This window comes from Oncorhynchus mykiss, chromosome 13, assembly GCF_013265735.2.
Source record: "Oncorhynchus mykiss isolate Arlee chromosome 13, USDA_OmykA_1.1, whole genome shotgun sequence".
NCBI lineage: Eukaryota > Metazoa > Chordata > Actinopteri > Salmoniformes > Salmonidae > Oncorhynchus > Oncorhynchus mykiss.
The window spans coordinates 38,291,717-38,313,683 of NC_048577.1; the positions used below are offsets into that span (position 1 = coordinate 38,291,717).

Here is a 21,967-nt window from a genome sequence, read left to right on the forward strand (position 1 = left end):
CTCTGCAGGCCAAGCCTCCCTGAACCGCCTGCTATGAAAGCGTTTTCTGTCAGTGGGAGAAAGCATGCTGCACCACTTATTCTCTGAAACAAGAGAGAAACATAATACTATTATTTTGTAGGTAGTGCCACACTGTGACTAAGAGGCATAATTACAGCCTAGGAAAATCTGCCTCAGGTGCTCTTGACATTCCTTTGTGATTTATGTAACTCAAAAACACTAATGTTAGCCTGCAAACCTTAAAGGTGAACCCTTGTTGAATATGATCTCTGTTCCAAGGTAATGAATAGTTTCTTACTGTGATGGAATTGATGTTTCAGTATCTAAGCCTATTTTAACCCAGTGTTTCAGTAACTAAGCCCATTTTAGCCCAGTGTTTCCGTATCTACGCCTATTTTAGCCCAGTGTTTCAGTATCTAAGCCTATTTTAGCCTAGTGTTTCAGTAACTAAGCATCTATTTGATATTTTCATGACATAAATATACAAGAGATTTGTAATAGAGATCTCTTTATTATAGTGCATTTCTCAGATGTTACAAGATGGGTTAAAAACAAGCTAAAAACAAAGGGAAATCCTTAAGTAAAAGAAAACACATGCACACACACCTTGTGTCTTTTGCACAGAAAATGATCGCAAAATGAAAGCTTCACATCTGAACAAGGTTAGCTAAATGAAACTGTCAAGTTAAAATAAATGTTCATCCAGAAGTTCATATACACTTGAATTACCTGCCATATGCCGGAAGTGACGCTCATCATTCAATTCAATGGGTTTTCTTTCAGCACTAAACTCTACAATATCATTACAGGAAAAAGGCCAAAAATTAGATTAGAGTTATTCATTTGTTGAAAACATTTTCTGGAACAATTCATAAAAGAAAAATAAGAAAATATCTAATTGTCCAGTTGTACACAGATACAAGGGTAAAGGTCAGTCCTTCCCTCAAGAGGTCAGTATGGGGCTGGGACCTTAGGGTCATCTTCAATCAGCAGGGGGTGTGTACAGTACAGTGTACTAAGGGTTTGTCAACTAAATTAGCAGTAGCCTTTGGAATACATGGCATGTACAGAAAACCATTGTCAGTTATCGTGTGCATTTTGAAGCTGTGTGTTGATGTGGAGAACAGCCGCGGCTTAATTTGCACATGGTAACTGTCTGCTGGTGTAGTTGCTATGGCGATGCCGATGGGAGAGAGTTGTCAATGAGAGCATTGCTGATGTGAGCAGAAAGCTCAAGCTTTCCCCCCGCTGCTTGTTGTAAAGAGGTTGATGAGGCAACCTTCCATGGTCTAGTTACAGTATTATAGTGCATGCTGGTCATGTTTCACATGGAGCGAAGGGGAAGATGTGACTCTACCTGTGCAGCAGAACCGGGATAACTAACCCCTACGACACATAAAGATCAAACAACCTAGAAAGCCCCGAATAGGGTGTGTGTTCACAATTCAGAGTGTGGATTGTAGGCTGAAGTAAAGCGTAATGCATTGAATGCCATGAGAGCTTGATAACAACACAGCACTATGAGGAATTGGAGAAGAGTGCCGTGTTAGCTCAGCTGAAAGTCAGTGGCGGCTGACGGAAGGCGCTAAAGGAGGGGCTTAATGTAATGTCTGGAATGGAATCAATGGAACGGTATCAAACATATTGAAACCACATTTGACTCAGTTCCAATTATGCCATTCCAGTCATTATAATGAGCCCATCCTCCTACAGCTCCTCCCACCAACCTCCTCTGCTGGAAGCGACCCATCAGGCCCACCCCATGCCCTGCAGGAAAGCCCAACTCTGCAGCAAACATCCTAAAAGCTAACCCAAACACAACCTGCCCTTCATTAGTCAAACCCAAAGGATCCTAAAGCATTTTGATTGAAAGACTGCACACCTGGCTCCTCAGCTCATGCTAGACCAAGGGAACCAGGTCATCTGTACAAAAAAGAACAATGTAAATAACATATAAAAGGAAAAAAGTAGACAACAGAAAATGTAATGAGGAGAAAGCCAGAGTGGGAGCAACTCTCAAAAGGCCTCGCTGTTCCAGTGGACAGGAACGGTGCTGAAAACACCCAACTAATCCCATGTACACTAGCAGAGCTGTGGCTAGCTACACTCAACTACACTGACCCTCTGCCTAGCATAGGTAGTATAGTACTACACAAACACACACACAATTTATTGCGTTTTCCATACCCGGCAGTAAGGATCTTTCACTCAATCAAAACATTATCAATGATCTCACAAGGCCCTGTGAAAGGAACATCACTTAGTGGTGTTAGCCACCAATAAAGATGCAATGTGATAGAGGCCATCACTTCTGATCCTAGAGGGCAGCAGGGTCAGCAACTGGTCACCATGGTTACCTTTTGGAACAACAACTTAGTGACATGGAGCCAGCAGACAAGTATTGCTCCATTCTAATAAACCGAAAACAATAGTAACAACTCATTTCAGTCAGTAATGCCTACCAAACAGCTGACCCTAAAGTCCTGCAGGTCTTATCAAGCACCACCATCATTCAGGCTAAGGTGGAAACGAGTGGACGAGGGGCATGGTGACATCACTAATATGTTGTGCTTCAATTGATGTTTGAGGGTTAGGACAGCGACTGAATGCTAGCTAATAATTTATTAGCTAGTGTTCCCAAGACAGCCAGAACAATACAACATGATTTTCCAAAGAATGCAAAGAAGGATCTAGGATGGAAAAGCTATTTTTATTGGTCTTTTTTCCAACCTGATACAGGTTACATTGAGATTTATTTCATGGTGTGGGGTCTCAAACCAACAGTTTAACAAGAGTGTCTGACAGATCGCAACACTACTGGATGTAAAATCAAAGTTGTTTTTTTAATCTATAAACTTTATTCATTTTTCAGATTACACATAAGACTTAGCATCCCGGGTCTTTCTTTGCCTTGTGAAAACCAGGGTGTCTTAAGAGCCACTGCGGGTGGGGCAGGAGGGGAGGGATGGGGGGGCGCTAGAGTTAGCCATGCTGTCATTTCCACGGGTGAGAGTGACTGTTGAAGGCACAGCAGGGCTGCTCCCACTCCCGGCTCACACACATGCACCCACACATACATACACATTAAGATCCACACAAACACTTGCACTCTCACACACACGCGTATGTGGGGTATCACTGGTCAAAGCCCCAATGGTTGGAGGGGGTGGAGTGAGAGAGACGGGAGGAGAGAGGGGCTGGGACCAGCGCTGTCGCCCATAACACACTGCGCAGACGAAGACGCAGACAGACGGCGGAATGGTGGATCATTTTGCGTTCTTTAGCTGGTTGGAGAGCCAGTCGAGGCCCTCGTAGAGCCCGTCCCCGCTGGTAGCGCAGGTGGCCTGGATGTACCAGTTACGCTGGCGCAGGGAGTGCAGGCCTAGCTTGTCTGTGATCTCCGCTGCGTTCATAGCGTTGGGGAGGTCCTGAAGAGTGGAGAGAAAAGGGTTAACCCAGGAAAACATATGTCTGCAACAGACCTTCACAAGCCATCTTAGTATTAGAGGTCGACCGATTAAATAGGGAGATTTCAAGTTTTCATAATCGGTACTCGGCCTTTTTGAACCCCGATTATGGCCGATTACATTGCAATCCAAGAGGAAACTGCGTGACAGGCTGACCACCTCTTACACGAGAGCAGCATCAAAAAGGACCTTGTGGCTGCAAGGAGCCAAGGTAAGTTGCTAGCTAGCATTAAACTTATCTTATAAAAACAATCAATCTTAACCTAGTAAACTAGTGATTATGTGAACTCGCTTGTCCTGCGTTGCATATAATCCATGTTCATTTATCATCGAATCACAGCCTAACGGGTGATGATTTAAAGCACATTTGCAAAAAAGCACTATTGTTGCACAAATGTACCTACCCATAAACATCAATGCCTTTCTTAAAATCAATACACAGAAGTATATATTTTTTTTTAACTTGCCTATTTAGTTAAAAGAAATTCATGTTAGCAGGCAATTTTAACTAGGGAACTTGTGTCACTTCTCTTGCATTCAGTGCTAACAGTTTGAGCCGCCTGGCTCGTTGCGAACTGTGAACTAATTTGCCAAAATGTTACATAATTATGACATAACATTGAAGGTTGTGCAATGTAACAGCAATATTTAGACTTAGGGTTTCCACCCGCTCGATAAAATACGGAACGGTTCCGTGTTTCACTGAAAGAATAAACGTTTTGTTTTCGAAATGATAGTTTCCGGATTTTACAATATTAATGACCAAAGGCTTATATTTGTGTTTATTATATTATAATTAAGACTATGATTTGATAGAGCAGTCTGACTGAGCAGTGGTAGGCAGCAGCAGGCTCATAAGCATTCATTCAAACAGTACTTTACTGCAGTTTGCCAGCAGCTCTTAGCAATGCTTGTTGCACAGCGCTGTTTATGACTTCAAGCCTATCAACTCCCGAGATTAGGCTGGCAATACTAAAGTGCCAATAAGAACATCCAATAGTCAAAGGTATATGAAATACAAATGGTAGAGAGAAATAGTTGATGCGTCATAATTCCTATAATAACTATAATCTAAAACTTCTTAACTGGAAATATTAAAGAACTGGGAATTTGAACCACCAGCTTTCGTGTTCTCATGTTCTGCGCAAGGAACTTAAACGTTAGCTTTTTTTACATGGCACATACTGCACATTTACTTTCTTCTCCAACACCGGGTTTTTGCATGATTTAAACCAAATTGAACATGTTTCATTATTTATTCGAGACTAAATTGATTTAATTTATGTATTATATTAAGTTAAAATAAAAGTGTTCATTGTTCATTCAGTATTGTTGTAATAGTCATTATTACAAATGTATACATAAAAAAATCGGCCAATTAATCACTATTGGCTTTTTTTGGTCCTCCAATAATCGGTATTGGCGTTGAAAAATCATAATCGGTTGACCTCTACTTAGCATAGAGGGAGTCCATTGTATGACCTTGAGTTTAACTACTAGTATCTGCAAACCATATGAATAATAATACTGTAATACCAATTACAGATGCAGTTTACTGGTGAAGCCTTGGGCTGTGTTAACATAGGCAGCCCAATTGTGATCTTTTGCCCAATTAGTGATCTGATTGGTCAAAAGACCAAATTAGTGGAAAAAGAGATCACCTGTTAGTCTCGCTCTGCTCAGTGTAAAATTGCGCTCTGATTCCATTTTAAAGAATTTGACGCACAGCTCACGCAAGAAAACTTGATTGAAGTGACCCACTCTTTACGTGTCAAGCTAAATTTACATATCCAGTGTAGCAGGTAAAATAAACTACTGTGTCTCTCCCCAGTTAGTCAGTTCACCTGTTTGTTAGCGAACACAAGAAGCACAGCGTCCCTCAGCTCATCCTCAGCCAGCATCCTTGTCAGCTCCTCCCGCGCCTCATTCACTCTCTCCCTATCATTACTGTCCACCACAAAGATTAGACCTGAGAGAAGCAGAGGGAGAGAAAGGATGGAGGGTGAGGAAAACAAAAACATTTACCTGGGACAGTCTTGACTCAAAAAGTCAGAAATAGTGAAGATGGTGCTGAGGGGGTTCTGGTGAAAGTGTCCACTCACCTTGGGTGTTCTGGAAGTAGTGCCGCCACAGAGGCCTGATCTTGTCCTGACCGCCCACATCCCACACAGTGAAGCTGATGTTCTTGTATTCTACCGTCTCAACGTTAAAACCTGAGAAAGCGAGAGAGATCAGTTTCGTCAGAAACCTAAGACACTAACATTCCAAGAGGCTGTGTGAGATGACATATCAGCAATCCCAAACAGGCTCCTTTAACACAAATGCCTGCATGAAATGTCTTTGCTCAAATGTAGCTGCAAATTAAAATGTATATTTGAATAAAATATGCAAAGTGAATGAACATCTACTGGAATTTGTAATGTCATCAGCCTTGTGTTACATTCATATAATGCAACATTTCAGGGGGGCTGTTGAGCGCCATTCATTCCTATATTTAAAAGTCACTTAATCTCTATGACAACAGCAACATGGCAGGATGTTGCCTGCCTGCGGGAGCTCTGCAGCTGATGTAGGCAGCTACTCTGGGCATGTGGGCAGTGATCAGGGTTCGGATGAGATGGGGACAGAGGAAGTACATGGCTGTATGTATGACATTCATTTCCACTCCCCTACAACTAAACAAACGGGAGCCTAGCCCTCATGAAAATCACATGGAGCAAGGTATTGGGGAGCATTTCAGGAGGGTTTTGTACCTAGGTGAGGAGTGTGTGATGAGAAGGGGTAAAAGGGATAAGGCTAAGCTACTCACCGATGGTAGGGATTGTGGTGACGATCTCTCCCAGTTTGAGCTTGTACAGGATGGTGGTCTTGCCAGCAGCGTCCAGCCCTACCATCAGAATCCGCATCTCTTTTTTACCAAAGAGATTCTTAAACAGGCCTGCAAACATGTTCCCCATCTTGGCTAATCTGGAGGAAGGGAGACAGAAACCAAAACGGTTAAGCTAGTAGTCGTACAACATTCATTGTGCTTATCACAGGGCTAAACCGTTCGTGTATATGTGTGTCCACGTGTTCGGTAACACAAACGCTTGCTGACGTATGTGAGCAGTGTGGATGAAATGATTCATTAACGTTAAAATATTCTGCACAGCTCCCACATACGTGGGTGGTGTGGGATCGGTGTAAAACAACACATTTTTTATGAATCCATTTATAAATGTATATACTGGTTCCCATCCTTGGTAATTTCATTATGATTTTTGACCTGTGATGGTAATAATGTCAGGCTAAGCTTCCTTATCTCTGATAAAGGGTAACCACGGAGAGTAAATTCATGAGGGGGAGAAAAAGTGCTGAGAAAAGCATTCAGTCGCTGTCTGTGTTTATTTTGCGTGTTAACAATGGGCCCTCACAGCGGCGCCTCTGAGTCTCACACCACGCACGAGCAGGACTTGGCTGATGGGGCTGTAGGTCAGTGTTGTTCTGAGTGGCAGGCAACTGTTTACCCATAGTCGGGAGCAGAGAAGTGGATCACATGACTGGCAGAGCACTGACCAGAGACATGATCCAGAGGTAGAGGCTGGTTACAACATAGCGCCACCTGAACACCTATTGCCCAACACCCACCAAGCAAGAACACAAACCGGCTCTGTAACAGCAGCCACAACGATTAGAATGCAATAGCCCAGTCAGTCCCAAATAGAAGCCTACATATATGTCTAACAACACCATATAAATAATTCATGTTTTTTTAAAACATAACTTTCTCACTGTTGAAATGCGTTTCTAAATGTACACGAGTCTTTCCACCAATTTGGTGCCTTTTGAGAAGTGTAACTTTCACAATTTCAACTTCATGAAAAAATACAAATAAAAATCCTCTCTCAAGAGGTACATTTTGTTTTTATAAGCAGTGCCTAACTTAGTGCAAATATAAAGTAATAGGGTTGATGATTTCTTCTTACATCTACCATAACATTTGGGGTGGCAGGCCTAGTGGTTAGAGTGTTGGACTAGTAACTGAAAGGTTGCAAGATCAAATCCCCGAGCTGACAAGGTAAAAATCTCTCGTTCTGCCCCTGAACAAGGCAGTTAGCCTAGGAACAGTGGGTTGTCATTGAAAATTTGAATTTGTTCTTAACCTATTTGGGATAGGGGGCAGCATTTTCACTTTTGGATGAATAGCGTGCCCAGACTGCCTCCTACTCTGTCCCAGATGCTAATATATGCATATTATTATTAGTATTGGATAGAAAACACTCTGAAGTTTCTAAAACTGTTTGAATGATGTCAGTGAGTATAACAGAACTCATATGGCAGGCAAAAACCTGAGAAAGAATCCAAACAGGAAGTGAGAAATCGATTTTCAAAACAGTGCCTATTGAAATCTCAGTGAGATATGAATGAGGATGCACTTCCTAGGGCTTCCACTAGATGTCACCGCCTTTAGAAACTGGGTTGAGGATTCTACTATAAAGGAGGGGCTCTTTGAGTGAGTGGTCTGGCAGAGAGCCTTGGTCTCATGACGCGGGCTCCCGACAGAGTTTGCTCTCGTTCCAATGCTTTTCTTCAGACAATGAAATTCTCCGGTTGGAACCTTATTGATGATTTATGTTAAAAACATCTTAAAGATTGATTGTATACATGATTTGACTTGTTTCTACGGACTGTAACGGAACTTTGAGTTTTTGTCTGGAGGAAGTGCTCACGCCTGGATTACTGGGCTGAACACGCTAACAACAAGTGGCTAAATTATGGGCTTTATGGAACTTTATGGAACAAATCAGTCATTTATTGTGGAACTGGGATTCCTGGAAGTGCCTTCTGATGAAGATCATCAAAGGTAAGTGAATATTTAGTGTTTTCTCTAGCATCTGCTGACGCTAAAACGGCAGATATTCCTCTGGCTGTTTTGGGTTCTGAGCGCCGTTCTCAGATTGTGCTTTTTCCGTAAAGCTTTTTTGAAATTGACACAGCGGTTGAATACAGGTTAAGTCTTTAATTCTGTGAATAACACTTCCATCTTTTATCAATGTTTATTATGAGTATTTCTGCAAAATCACCAATGTTTTGGAATCAAAACATTACTGCACATAACGCGCCAATGTAAACTGAGATTTTCGGATATAAATATGCACATTATCGAACAAAACATACATGTATTGTGTAACATGATGTTCTATGAGTGTCATCTGATGAAGATCATCAAAGGTTAGTGATTAATTGTATCTATATTTCTGCTTTTTGTGACTCCTATCTTTGGCTGGAAAATGGCTGTGTGTTTTTGTGACTTGACTCTGACCTAACATAATCATATGTTGTGCTTTAGCTGTAAAGCATTTTTGAAATCTGACACGATGGGTAGATTAACAAGATGTTTATCTTTCATTTGCTCTATTGGACTTGTTAAAGTGTGAAAGTTACATATTTCAAAAAAATAATAATTGAATTTCGCACGCTGCCTTTTCAGCGGAATGTTGTCGGGGGTTCCGCTATAGAAAGGTTAACTGACTTGCCTAATTAAATAAAGGTGTAAAAAAAAAAAAAAAAAAATCCACCTATGACAGGGAAACTGTCACAGAAACGTGTGTGCAACCAGGAGGGGCAATTGAATGCAAGCTTCACACAAAAAAAACAACATTGTTACCACATTTGTAGTCTATGGGTAACAGGGTTGACATGTTATGCTCGACCCACTCAGTTTTGCACCACAAAATTGCCAAAAAGATATTACTATTAAATGTTCAATGTTTTATAAGACAGTGTTACCATATTAAAAAGATAGTTAATTTCACATAACAGGGTTGAGGGACATACTTCAATTAATCACATCACATAAACAATCATCTTCAGAAATAACTGTCTAGCAAAAATGACTAGGGCTTTACAATGATGCTGAACCATGAAGACGTTTAGGGATTAAGTGGGTTAGAATTGTCATAAGTGAGAGTTGACAGAGCGACGTCAAAATGCTGTATTTTGGCACTTTAGTAGATTTATTGAATTCTCCATGTTGTCTATAATATTAAAGGGCATTTAATATAACAGGCTTTTAAAATACAATATTGGTGCACAATTTCTAATTAAATTATCGAAGGGTCGCAAAAGTCACTCATGGAATGACCCGCAAATGTATCAATTGTTGACTTTCATATTTAATCAGTCATATACATTGCAATGACAATCCATCCTATTATTCAATATGTTGCCAAGCATATCGCAGAATCATGTGATTTAAGACACGGCCTATGATGAAACAGGCTCACTACATCAGAAAAATAGTGTATCCTAAACACCATGACAAAAACAGATTAATATGAGACAAGTTAGCGGTCTTAATAGAAACTGGACAAGAGTAGGGGACGATGGGACCGCATTATAAAAAAACAACATACAGGTGTTGTTGGTGAAACGAAGAGCATGCAGGCTGAGCTCAAGGAAAAGCACACAATGAGGCCAGTGATGTGGCGAATATAGGTCAGCGCTCAGAGGAACCAGAGTACTGGAGGCTGGATATGGGAGAGGTAACAACACACCTGTAAGCAGAGACACACTGCTGAATTAACCAGGAGAGAGACAGGGAAACAATGATCCTGTCATACCAAAAACAGGCTATTGAACACTCAGGTCTTTCTCCAAAGGACACGAATGACTTCTAAAATAATGAAACATTTTGCTACACAACTCTGATCTTGTGCAAAACACCTCCCAGTAACACATGCCTACAAATGATAGCATAAGATAACACCAACACAGTATTATTACACCCCTTCAAGACAATTGTGTGGCAAATGGTATAGAAATTAACATAATTCATAAAGGTGTTCTTTGGTGGAAACATGCTAAAGCCATTTACATATGACACATGCCCTAGCACTTCTGAAATAAACTATACAACGACTGTAGGCAAACAAAAGCTAGGAGGGGTGTGATTTGAGTTCTAACATCATGAACACAGGGAGTTGTCAGTTTCACAAAGTGCCTTCCTGGATTCAGAATGTGACAACGAATCTAGCTCTAGCCAACAGACATTCCATAGAGGGAAGTTTCAGAACTAGAAAAGCTCATAGCTTGCCAATTTCTAACAATGACATCACAACAATGGCAGCTCATTTGAATCGGGATTGTCCTAAAGCAAAGAGGAAGTACTCAGAATGCATCATCCTCAGAGAAAACAGGAATGATAGGGGAGGGGTATGGGAAGCCAGCAGCAAGTCATCAGAGAGTAGTTAAGTGAACTTATCACAGTATGCATGTGATAAAGGCTGCCTGAGGTGGAGTCTTTTTGGGGTGCATCGACAGTCCGTGTTAATCTATCAAAACACACATCGTCCCTATGACAGTCACTAGAATTCAAATGTGGCAGACGGGACTTTTTGCGCTTGTCCTGAACAATCTTTAAAAAACATTTTCAGCAACACATTAATATTGAGGGAACACTAGGAGCATCATGGAGGCTCATTTTCTGGTTGGACAGGCAAGTAGTGGACATTTTTCTTTTAAGTCTAGCAATGTTTTTCCATACGGGAAAGTTGAAACGTCAAGCATGCTGGGGTTATCCTGCTACACTGGTTGTTTGATCAGCCCCTCATCAGGACCTGAACAAAGTAGGAACATCTGCCAGAGATTCCTAGAGAACTCAATGTTGGAAAATGGAAATGTATGGAAGACAGACATGGGTGTCACAGTCATAAAGAACACTAAGATGAGTGTAGCGTTGTATGCATCTCACACACTATTTTGCTTCAGTTCTGTCCATTAATATGACTTAGGTCTAACATAAGGGTTTAGCTAGTTAGCTACATTAATTTGTAACACACTAGCTAGTGACTAACCATGTGACCCGTTCAGTTTGAAGATACTGACAAGTTTCCAAAACCAAATCTAACCATACAGTACCAACAGTTAAGCTAGCTAAAGCTTCCCGGCACAGTTTAGTTACCCAGCTAGATGGCCATAGAGACCACCACGACCAAGTTAACCAGCCTGTGGGTTAAACGGTAAGGTAACTACATTGATTTAGAGACGTGTTTAACGTTGGTTAGCTAGTTAAGCGGTGGACGACTCAAATCTCAATCCACGTAAATTAACGTTACGCAGTCAGAAAATAGGCGTAGCTAGCTAGCTAACGTTAATTGTGCTTACATCGTTAGCTAGCACAAGCAATCGAAGCGGATCGACATAATGAATCAAAATAGGAGGAAGCTGAATGTCCAATCACAATGACCAGCGAATACTTACTGACACAATGTCAGTAAAGTTAGCGGAATAATGCTCTCACGACTTTTACAGGTCGTGAGAATATAATGCCGGGCGAGCTAGCTAACGTTAACTAGCTATTGACGGCAGATGATCCTCGTTTGGTTTGAGTCTACGCAGGGGGATTCGTTGTCAAAGCTTGCGGTCAACCCGAAAGCAAATAAGCAATCGTTTACATTCCAGATCCATGAAAAAAACAAATACTATAAATGACATATTATATTGCTACGTTGAATACATGTTTTACCTTTTAGTGGCGGTTTCTCGATCTTTCTTTTACGCTCCTATTCACCGCTAACAACAAAATGGCGTCTTTCAGAAGTGTCAAGAAAGCCGCGTCATGGACGTTGCACATCGTAAAATCTTCACCAATCATGTTATCCATGCAAGTCACAAAAACGTACCTTGCTGTGCTGCGGACCAATCGATACAACAACATTTAATGTTGAGGGCGGAGATTTACAAAATGCCCTCCTCCAGTTTGCCCTACAAACTGAAAGACCAGTCAAGCTTCCCGTAGGATCAAGCATCCCCGCCTCTTCCCCGCCCCCTGTTTCCGGCTTCAATGGAGACAGGAGAAATTTGCCACTGGCCCAACCCATTATCATTGGGGAGGAGAGCAAACAAAACAAACCGGTTGAATTGTTCAAACCAGAATCATTAAAAAAAACGTCCGGAAAATAAAGGACCATGGGTGTGTATAGCCTTACATTATATATGGCAAGCAAGTGCTGCCTTATATGCCTTATGGCTAGGCCACTTGCCTATAATGTCATAGAGGTTATCATCTCAATCAATAAGCAACAGCCTACAATTTACATTTCTGATCAAAGAATTCCAGCCTGTTTCTGTCATTCATCTTTTAAACAGCCTGAACGAGTCAGAGCCAACATCATAGAAATAGGAATTAGAATACAAATTAAGCAATTTAATGGGATCTATATCACTAACATGCAAGGTCTACAATGACAGCTAGGTCTATAGGGCCAACAGGTAGGTACCCTGGAGTTGGGGGGGCCCTGGAGGTGGGCAGAGGGGAGAAGTGGGTTGCAAGGTTCAAGGTGCATCAGGGTTCAAGCGTTCATCAAGGTTGTTGGGGTCATCGTTAAAGGCTCACAATGTGTGTTGTTCATATTAAATCCACTAGATGGGGCCGTCTCCATGCTGCGTCATAATGTCCCAATAAATCAAAGCCAATAGTTTCCGTTTACTTGTTTCCTTTCCATAAATCAATCACTCTGAAATTATAGGCATAGGCCTATGTGAGTGCAATATCATCAGGTGGAAGTTTGTCCACCTTTCATGTGTTTGTGCTCATGGTTAGCTAATTCAGGTGGTTGTCCGGATCCTCTCAGTTATGCAGGTGCAGCACTGAGCAGACAACTAGATCTTTGATTACCCATTCATCCACATGGTAATTGTAAACCAGAGTTGTTGTTGTTGCTGTTGCTGTTGGACATGAAGTGAACAAAAGGGATTTTATATGAAAATGGCTTATGGACTGAGACATCATGGGTGGTAGGCAGATATATCTACAGGTGTCATGAAGCACAGAATATCCTTTAATTAGGGGGTATAAGCCTTGAGATGCATTGCATTAAAATAAAAGCTTATTGTTGATGTTTGTCTGTATGTGTTTTTGTACAGTATTATTCACCGTGACTAGGCAGTGGGCAATACCACTTGTCATTAGTTTGTGTGTTGTCTAGGGCTGTCTATGCCACAATGTGTTCCTTCTCCTTGCAGGTGTTTGGTCAAGTGCCCACGTGAGCATAAATATATTACAAAATAAAGATGTTATCCAGTTGAGTACAAAAACGTATTTATAGACGTTTTTCCCTACTGCTATGAAACAGTAAATAAGAATTTAAAAAAAAAACACTGTTAGGTAGGGAAAATTAGATTGGAGCCTTGGTGGATTGTAAACATTATGATCAAAATGAAAATAGAATTATGAAGAAGGAGACAGACCATCAGCGAGTCTTTGCTGGCAATGGAAAATATTCAGCAAGTGATGGTGGAGATTCAACTGTATAAAAGTATGTATTGCTTAATATATTCCTATGGAATCCTATGCCTATAATCCAAGATCCATTTTTGCTATAACAAGTGTATCTGCATGTTTCTATTTGTAGGCTATGTCTACCTTCTCAGGCAGCCACAGAACTTCTTAAAGGAGCACACTCGGTTATTGTCATTCTATAGCCAGCCACATCCTATAGCCTATAGTTTATTCTGGTATATGCCCATACACTTGCTACTGGTGTATCCACACATCCATATCCACATGGCACAGTAGATCTGTCAGTGGGTAGAATGAAAATGCACCAGCAAGTTTGAATATGAGGCACGATAATGACAAAACCCAGACGAATGCTCATCACAGACAGGTAGATTTCCGACCTGTCACTTCCATCTAAGTGTGGGGCGTTTCAATGGTTGGGGTGGGACGACAAGGGAGGCCAATGGGCGTGTGGCACGATGATGCGCTCCCCAGAGGCCTTGCCTCCCTTGGGACCGCGCCTGCCGCAGTGGACCGAAGTTTGTGTGGGCCACTTAGGAGGTGAGCCTGCCAGACGGCACAGACTTTCCCAGTGCAGAATCAGCGAGATGAAGAGCAGCGTCGACCCGTCATCATGTGCTCTAGGCTCCCAAGGACCGCCTGCCTACTGCGACTCATTGAGCTCTGCATCCTCCTCTCGCACACTGCAGCATATTTTGGGTCAGCCACAACTCCTTTACTGTTATGTCTCTGCAGTTGTATTGTCTTTTCCTTGCTTCTAACATATACAGCAGATCGATGTCGGTAGGAAATAATGCATGTGATGCGACGTACATAGCCTGCTTATATGATGGAAGCCCAGCGTTCCATGACTATCGTGCGCAATTACGCACGAGACCTTACTGTAGGACTGTAAATGTTGACTTGTTTGGATGTTCAAGTCCACAGAGATAATTTATGATTGCATTTTTCTGCTATCTAAAAGTAAACATAGTAGACTAGTTTACAAGGCTGTGTGACAATTTTTCAAATAGGCCTACATCCTTATGATACCACTACATCTTATAATAATATTATTGATGATTATTCATTTGCCAAATAAGTCTCAGAGCAGAATATTTGAATATGTAAGATAGCCTTTGTATAATCTATGACTTGCTGTGAGTGTGAATGGTTTCTCACGGTCTCCTGACCTCTCGAGTTTGGCACCACCTCAATTCTCTCACTTTTTGGCAATAGTCGAAATTTGTATGAGGGAGCTCATTTGCATGCATAAAACAGATTTGTTTTAATATTTTATTTTAAAATTAGAATCCTACACTCCGTTTTATTTTTTATTATAAGTCAAATATAGGCCGATATGTGCGACATTTTGATATGACTTACTACGTTTATACTTAATTGCGCGTATACCTATGTGTGTTGTTAAAAGCTTGTAGAGTCAGCAAAAACTAGACATATTGTTTCGATTTATAGGCTATGGCTCTATAAACAAAATGTAATTGTTATGGACACATGTTATAGAAATTACTCTCGAACAACATGTTTTCTTTATTCCCAGGACCACCAGAACATTGGTTATTATTTATAGGTCTACATATTTATATTCTCTTGATAAGATTATTCATATGACATTTTCCTTTTGAATTTGGTAACGGCAGTGATAATTATACTGCACTGAATGTATACATTTGTCTCCTTTGAAAGGCTGACAGGCCGAGAGCCCTTGGTCTTTTTGCCTGCCCCGTTCTCCAATGAACCCCCAACGGGAAAAGCTCACCTAAAACAATGCGAGCAGATGACCCTGACCCGTAGGCAGAAACGAATGTGTCGCCGCGAGCCGGGTTTGGCCGAGACGCTGCGTGAATCAGTGCGCCTCAGCCTCTTGGAGTGCCGTTATCAATTCCGGAACGAGCGCTGGAACTGTAGCTTGGACGGCCGCGGGAGTCTTCTGAAAAGAGGTGCAATAATATGTCATCAATTCACAGAGTTCCATGTATTTACACACAGAGAGATATGAGGGAAAGATTTCAATCTGGAGGGACGCATCATGGGAAGCATGTAAACATGTAGGCCTAATAGCCTAGACTGCTGTTGTGTTGTGAATATCGTAAGGGTCAAATTACTACTTGATGATGCAAATGATTTATCAAGTGCAATAATGCAATTGATTAAAAATGTATGTATATTGAATTGATAAATTGACTGTTGTGGGGTAGTTGAGTGATCTCAAAATAAAGAGCCAGGCTAAACTCTAGTCTATAGCCTACAAAAAAAAGTCAGCGGCTAACGCTCCACCACTTATAAAATAATTTCAGAGCACGGTTATGCTATCAGCACGAAGAGCCATGAACAGGTCAGCATGGAGTTAATTAAGGGCTGAAGAGCCAAAAAGCCCGGTGCGGCGGGGCCCACGAGGGCCCAGTGGTTATTTATATCTCCCCAAACCGCCCAGTTACCAGAGGAAAAGGGCGGCGTGATTACTCACTTTCATCTGAGAAAAAAATCCCTCCTAGTCAAAATAAGAATTAATTGGGTTAAAATACATCATAGCGATGTCTCTGGGCTAAGCAAATAACAGTGCGAAATCATGACACAACTCTTTAAATGGAACACTGGAGTAGAAACATGGGAGTAGAATGTAACCAAAATATGTATCTCATGAGCTTGGATGATAGTCTAGTCTTTGCATATCTGGGTCTAGCCAATGTATGAGGAGTAAACAACATTTGAAACAAATATATAAAAAAAAAATTATTGTAGACTATTATTAATTGTTGATGTCATTTGTCTATTCCAGGCTTCAAGGAGACGGCCTTTCTTCTTGCGGTGTCTTCAGCGGCATTGTCCCACGCACTAGCAAAGGCTTGCAGCTCAGGCCGAATGGAGAGGTGCACGTGCGATGACTCCCCAGGAATACAGCATCGCGAGGCATGGCAGTGGGGGGTCTGCGGTGACAACTTGAAATACAGCACCAAATTTCTCAAGAAGTTCTTGGGCCAGAAGAGGGTCAGCAAAGACCTGAGGGCGCAGATCGACTCCCACAACATTAACGTTGGAATCCGGGTGAGTGAGTGTTGACATGTGCATAAGCTCAAGAAAAACAACAAGAAGCCCATTAAGCATTTGTGAGTGACACTACTGTGGCTTAAGTTCATTTTTTTCAAAATAGAAGGTATATTAGCCTATGCCAGTAGGGAGTAGTTTCCTCCCAAGCTCAGGACGACATCATAAACATATCAGCCTATAACAGCTCAATTTTAGACCCACCAACAGAAGACAAACCCAACACTGCTCATCATACAATGAACTCTTACAACAGAGGCAGCAGGGACTGTGTGACTTTACCAGATCTAGCCCTGACTCCTTGCCCATATATCTCATCCAGTGCCAGTAGCCCACTCCCCCTGCATAGTGTTTCCCTTCTTGTAGCCCTGGTGGATAGATAGCTACTGGGCCTGGGCTGGTCGAGGCTGAAGGAGGCAGCAAGTAACAGGGATAGGAGAGGAGACAGACTGCTGTCAGATCCCTGGAGCCAGGTGTTCCAAGGCAGGCATGATAAAGCTTGCTGTGCGGGCCCACAGAAAATTAAAGGTCTCCCGTCAGAGAGAACAATTATAACTGTTGCCTCCTTTAATATACGAGCAAGCATTTTTTTCCACATACTGTATGGCGCTGAACTGTGCTCTTCTCCATAAATCCACATAATGTTCATACGGTAACCACTATGTGTGTATTTGTGTGTGTAGCTTAGAAACAGCCAGCCCCAAGGCTCTTCCCCTTTACCTTTCACCTGAGACAGCAGGCCATTCAGAGGAAGAGAGGGAGAGATACAAACAACAGGATGAACTGAAGTAGTCTATCTTATCTTTATTGAGTGTGGTGTTTTCCTCATCTTCCACCTATCCGGCTCAGTAGAGACCCGGAGGTGGTTGTTTTTTTCACAACACCCCCCCTCTAACCCTCATCCCTCAGTAATGTTCTGAGATGCCCCTGAGGGGTTCATACCTGCGTAGGGCGGAACTCGGCAGAACTCTTCAACCCTGAAGTAGCCCCTGGGTCTCCCCCTCCCCGTAAGGATGACCCCCATGCAGCATAACCTGTCTCTGGCCCCCACCCAGTTAGAGTCTCTCTGGCTGAGTGCCTCAGCGCTGGTACCCCCACCCCACCACCACCAAGCTCAGTGAACTTTTGAACGAAGGCAGGACACCATCCTTTGGCTGCTAACCCAAACTCTCTAACTGTTTCAGCTTTTTAAGCTCTCATGATCGTTTTCCGTGCACACACACACAAAGGACAGGGTGGAAAGATTCTGCTGTCTGTCTGTGATGCCTGTCTCTAATGCCTTAGGCTTCATAGGAGAGAGAGAGGAGAGAAGCAGCGAGAAAGAGCTAGTTTCAACACATTGAAAAAAACTAATCCGCAGGCGCTGTCTCAATGCGAGACGTCAGGTGAATGAAATACTGCATGCCGAACAGTCTCCCTAATCCATCATCTCAACCGTTCATACTGAGCTAAACTAAAGGATGACTAGCCCCATACCATCTGACCCCCACCCCACCAACCCACCCTGCAGGAAACTGGTTCCCTCTGTCTAGATAGGCACCGAAGATAAGAGCCCAGTTAATGAATCAGACTGAAGAAACTGACATCTCACTCTCTTCCCCTCCTCCCACCCCCCCCCCCCCCCTCCTTCCCTTTCAGGCAGTGAAGAGTGGCCTGAAGACTACCTGTAAGTGTCACGGCGTCTCCGGTTCCTGTGCCGTGCGGACCTGCTGGAAGCAGCTGTCCCCGTTCCACGACACCGGGCGGCTGCTCAAGTTCCGCTACGACACGGCCGTGCGTGTGCTGAGTGTCACCAACGCGGCCACCGGGGAGACGGAGCTGGCGGGGCCGCGTCGCCACGGCCAGAGCCACCGCTCCACTGACCTGGTGTTCCTGGAGGACTCCCCCAGCTTCTGCAGGCCGTCACGCTACTCTCCCGGCACGGCCGGACGCTCCTGTGCCAAGGACACCAGCTGCCAGAGCCTTTGCTGCGGGCGCGGCTACAACACGGCCATGCACCTCACCACCCTCTCCTGCCACTGCCAGGTGCGCTGGTGCTGCCATGTAGAGTGCCAGACCTGTGTCAGGGAGGAGGAAGTGTACACCTGCAAAAATACCTGAAAAGGGGGAGAGATGGAGACAAAAAGAGAAAAAGATGGGGAGAGGAAAACGAGAACATTCAAAATGGCAGGACTAGAACCACTCAGACATTACTCTTGATAAATTAAAGGGTTTGACTTTTAAACATACCCTTACAAATGCCTGTTCTGAACTGAGAACTGTTTTGGGAAGCATGGAAATGGAACAAGGTCATAATGTTGTTGGTAGTTTGCCACTTGTTGGAATCGAACATGCGCTGTCTCCTCAGATGAGGCAGTATCAAGACCACTTTCTGCTTTGCTCTTACTGAATGCACTGACATCACAGACCTTAAGTGAGAGGGAGAGAGGGTTGCCTTGCTGGACAGTTATGGGCAGGGAATGGGCTCTTCACAAGGTACTGGAATGGACAGTAGGTCACCATCATTATTTGGCAACATCTCTGTGGGAGCCCTGACAGTTCCATTGGTCCTGTCCTCTTGTCGGTCGGTTCCTTAGTCAGTTTGTCTTACTGCTACTATGCTGTAGTGCTTAAATCAAGATTTAGAGCATTTCCAAAGTGGCAGAAAATGCCAGAAAGGAATCTAGAGCCTCTTGACGTCTCATTTGCTGTTTTGCTTGTCTCTTTGTTTGCTGTGAGAGCAGTCTAAGGGTTCATTCATTGATAATAGAAAAATGAAGCACTTATGTTGGCTATGTTATGTGTAGTACTTTACTCATTTGCTTTAAGGTGAGAAATGTATCTGGGTCAATACTGATATCCACCACACACCTTAAAAAGTCCCATTGAATCACTGGATGTCTGAATATGGAATGCTAGTACAGGTTGCCTATAATCACAGTGAGTTAGTATGTCATTTATGACTAAACGCAGTCATAAGGTTATTGTGTGGTAAAGTAGACCCGTTGTCTCTTGTGAGAATGTCTATGATAATACTACATGTTTGACATTGTTAATACAGTAAAGGAAAAATGCAAAGGAAATTGCACTCAAACTAAGGGAAACTCCAAACACTGTCCTTAAAAACGGCTATGCAAAGATCTTCTTTGGCTGACACTGTAAAGAACTTTGCTCTATTTTTTTATTTATAAGTGGGCATGTCTGCACGCACTGTGCTGTGCTTTCAAGTGTGTTCCCCTGACCAAATCAAACCGTTTTCTCTACAGTCTAATTCAGGCACATCTTTGTTCTCTAATGTCTTTGAAATGGCCCAATCATGCTGCTTGTTTTCTCAATTACCAATCAGAGAAAATAGCAGTATTTGACTCCACCATTCCTCCAGCTCTCCATGCCAGACCTCTGTCCGTGGGTTAGGGTTGAAGGTCCATATCTGCCCCTAGGGTTTTTAGGCACCCATTTATGTTTCCAATATTTTTTTACAATTGTTTCAGTTCCCTGTGCCAGTGTTTATTTTCTTGTTTATGCAGAGATAGAGTTATGTACATGGATATAACTGATATCAGGCTCAAAGCATATTAGACAGTGGAATCGTATATATCTCTACCTCATCTGGTCTTTGGGCAATTATCATAATGATTTATTTGCCTTGCAAATAGTTCCTTGTGTCTGTCACGAAACTAAAGTCAAACTTTTAGATCAACGTACAATTCCTTTAAACTGGGTCATAGCTGTATACTGTAACAATATGATTTACATTTTGACATACTGTATATTCTTATTTAAAAGCAATTCAAATAAATCAACATATACATTTGTAAAAAATGTCTCTGTCTCCATTCATAGTCACTATAAGTAATGATCAAGCTTGTTACCTGTTACTATATTTTACTTTCTCATCTTTAAATGAAAGTACGGGAGCCTTGTGGCAGTAACTTCTCTTTCTTTCATCCTGATCAATTTGTCATCCTTTCTCTGTATGTCTTTCTCTCTCTCTCTCGCATGCACACACACACACACGCACATACCAATCACAGAATCACAGTCACAAAAGCCACGGCCATACACCTGCCGTGAGCTCCACACACGAGCAGTCTCTCTCCAGCAAAACCACTTCTTGATTGTGCTGCCCTGCCCTCCTTTTCATCTGAAAGGACTGTGGTCTCAGTGCATCACTCTCAACCACCAACTGCCCAACACATGCAGGGGGAGGAGAGCAGCACACACATACAGGTGTTCTGCCTCTGGCACAACAGGCCAGCCATGATGACAACAATAATGATGATGATGTCAAAGACGATGATGTAGAAGAATGTTGTCTGCAGAATGTTTTTTCCCCCTTTGACCTCAATATACAGTGCGCCCCTCAAAGGGTAAAAGGTCATATCGAACGCTAATGATTAGAAATTAAATATTCGTACCTGTGAGAGAAGGCTCTCCACTGGGAACCAAATCACACAAAGGCTTATTGTTTGAGATATTGCTACATTTACAGACTGTGTCGAGTCCTGGAGCTTTTGATGTTTATCTCCGATCACAGTGATTAGACATGAGCATTCTCTGCTCCAACATAATGAGCTCTGCTCTATTAAAACATCCAACAGGTCACAGGTTGACACAAGCAGACTGCTGGCTCATATAGGACGCCACATAATGACTGTTTATCAATATTTACCTTTATTACATACAATTGCTTTACAATAAGAGGGGGTGAAGAGGGAGAGAGAGGGGGAGAGAAAGGACAGGAACGCAAGAACAAGACGGAAGGAGGTGAAAGAGGGGAGAAAGAGAGATATGGCGAGAAACATAAAGAGAGAGAAGTCGATGGAAGGATGAGAGGGGGGGGATCGTTTGGAGCCCAGGAGGCTGATCTCCTGCTGCTGCTGCTGCTGTTGTTGTTTTATAATGAACTCCTAAAGCCTTCATTTCCCCCACTGCCCTGAGTGGAGGGGGCTGCTGAGTCCACTGCCATCTTCTCACGCACAAGCCCCCAGGGACAGGACTGAGGCAGCTCAGAGTTGGGAGTCTGGAGAGCTTCAGAAGGGGGGGTAAACATACACGTGTGTGTGATTGTATTTCTATGTGCAGACTGAAAACAGCAGGGTGAGGGAAGATAATTGTTTTTGCATATGTGTGTGTGTGTGCAACTGTGGTTAGCATAATGAGAGTGGTGTTCGTGTGTGTTTATAGTCCCAGT

The 21,967-nt window shown here is 42.6% G+C and overlaps 2 protein-coding genes across 2 annotated transcripts; one reads left to right on the forward strand and one right to left on the reverse strand.

Moving 5' to 3' along the window:
* Positions 1-495: 495 nt before the first annotated feature.
* LOC110486288 (ADP-ribosylation factor 2) lies at positions 496-12,127 on the reverse strand. The gene is made up of 5 exons (XM_021557756.2): positions 11,974-12,127; positions 6,277-6,434; positions 5,570-5,680; positions 5,312-5,436; positions 496-3,428 (listed from the first exon to the last, which is right to left on the reverse strand). The coding sequence occupies exons 2-5, from the start codon at positions 6,422-6,424 to the stop codon at positions 3,267-3,269; spliced, it is 546 nt and encodes a 181-aa protein (XP_021413431.1). The 5' UTR covers positions 6,425-6,434; positions 11,974-12,127; the 3' UTR covers positions 496-3,266.
* A 2,127-nt stretch (positions 12,128-14,254) lies between these two features.
* LOC110486289 (protein Wnt-9b) lies at positions 14,255-20,582 on the forward strand. Its single transcript, XM_036940991.1, has 4 exons — positions 14,255-14,448; positions 15,436-15,689; positions 16,529-16,794; positions 18,433-20,582. The coding sequence occupies exons 1-4, from the start codon at positions 14,363-14,365 to the stop codon at positions 18,892-18,894; spliced, it is 1,068 nt and encodes a 355-aa protein (XP_036796886.1). The 5' UTR covers positions 14,255-14,362; the 3' UTR covers positions 18,895-20,582.
* The last annotated feature ends 1,385 nt before the right edge of the window (positions 20,583-21,967 follow it).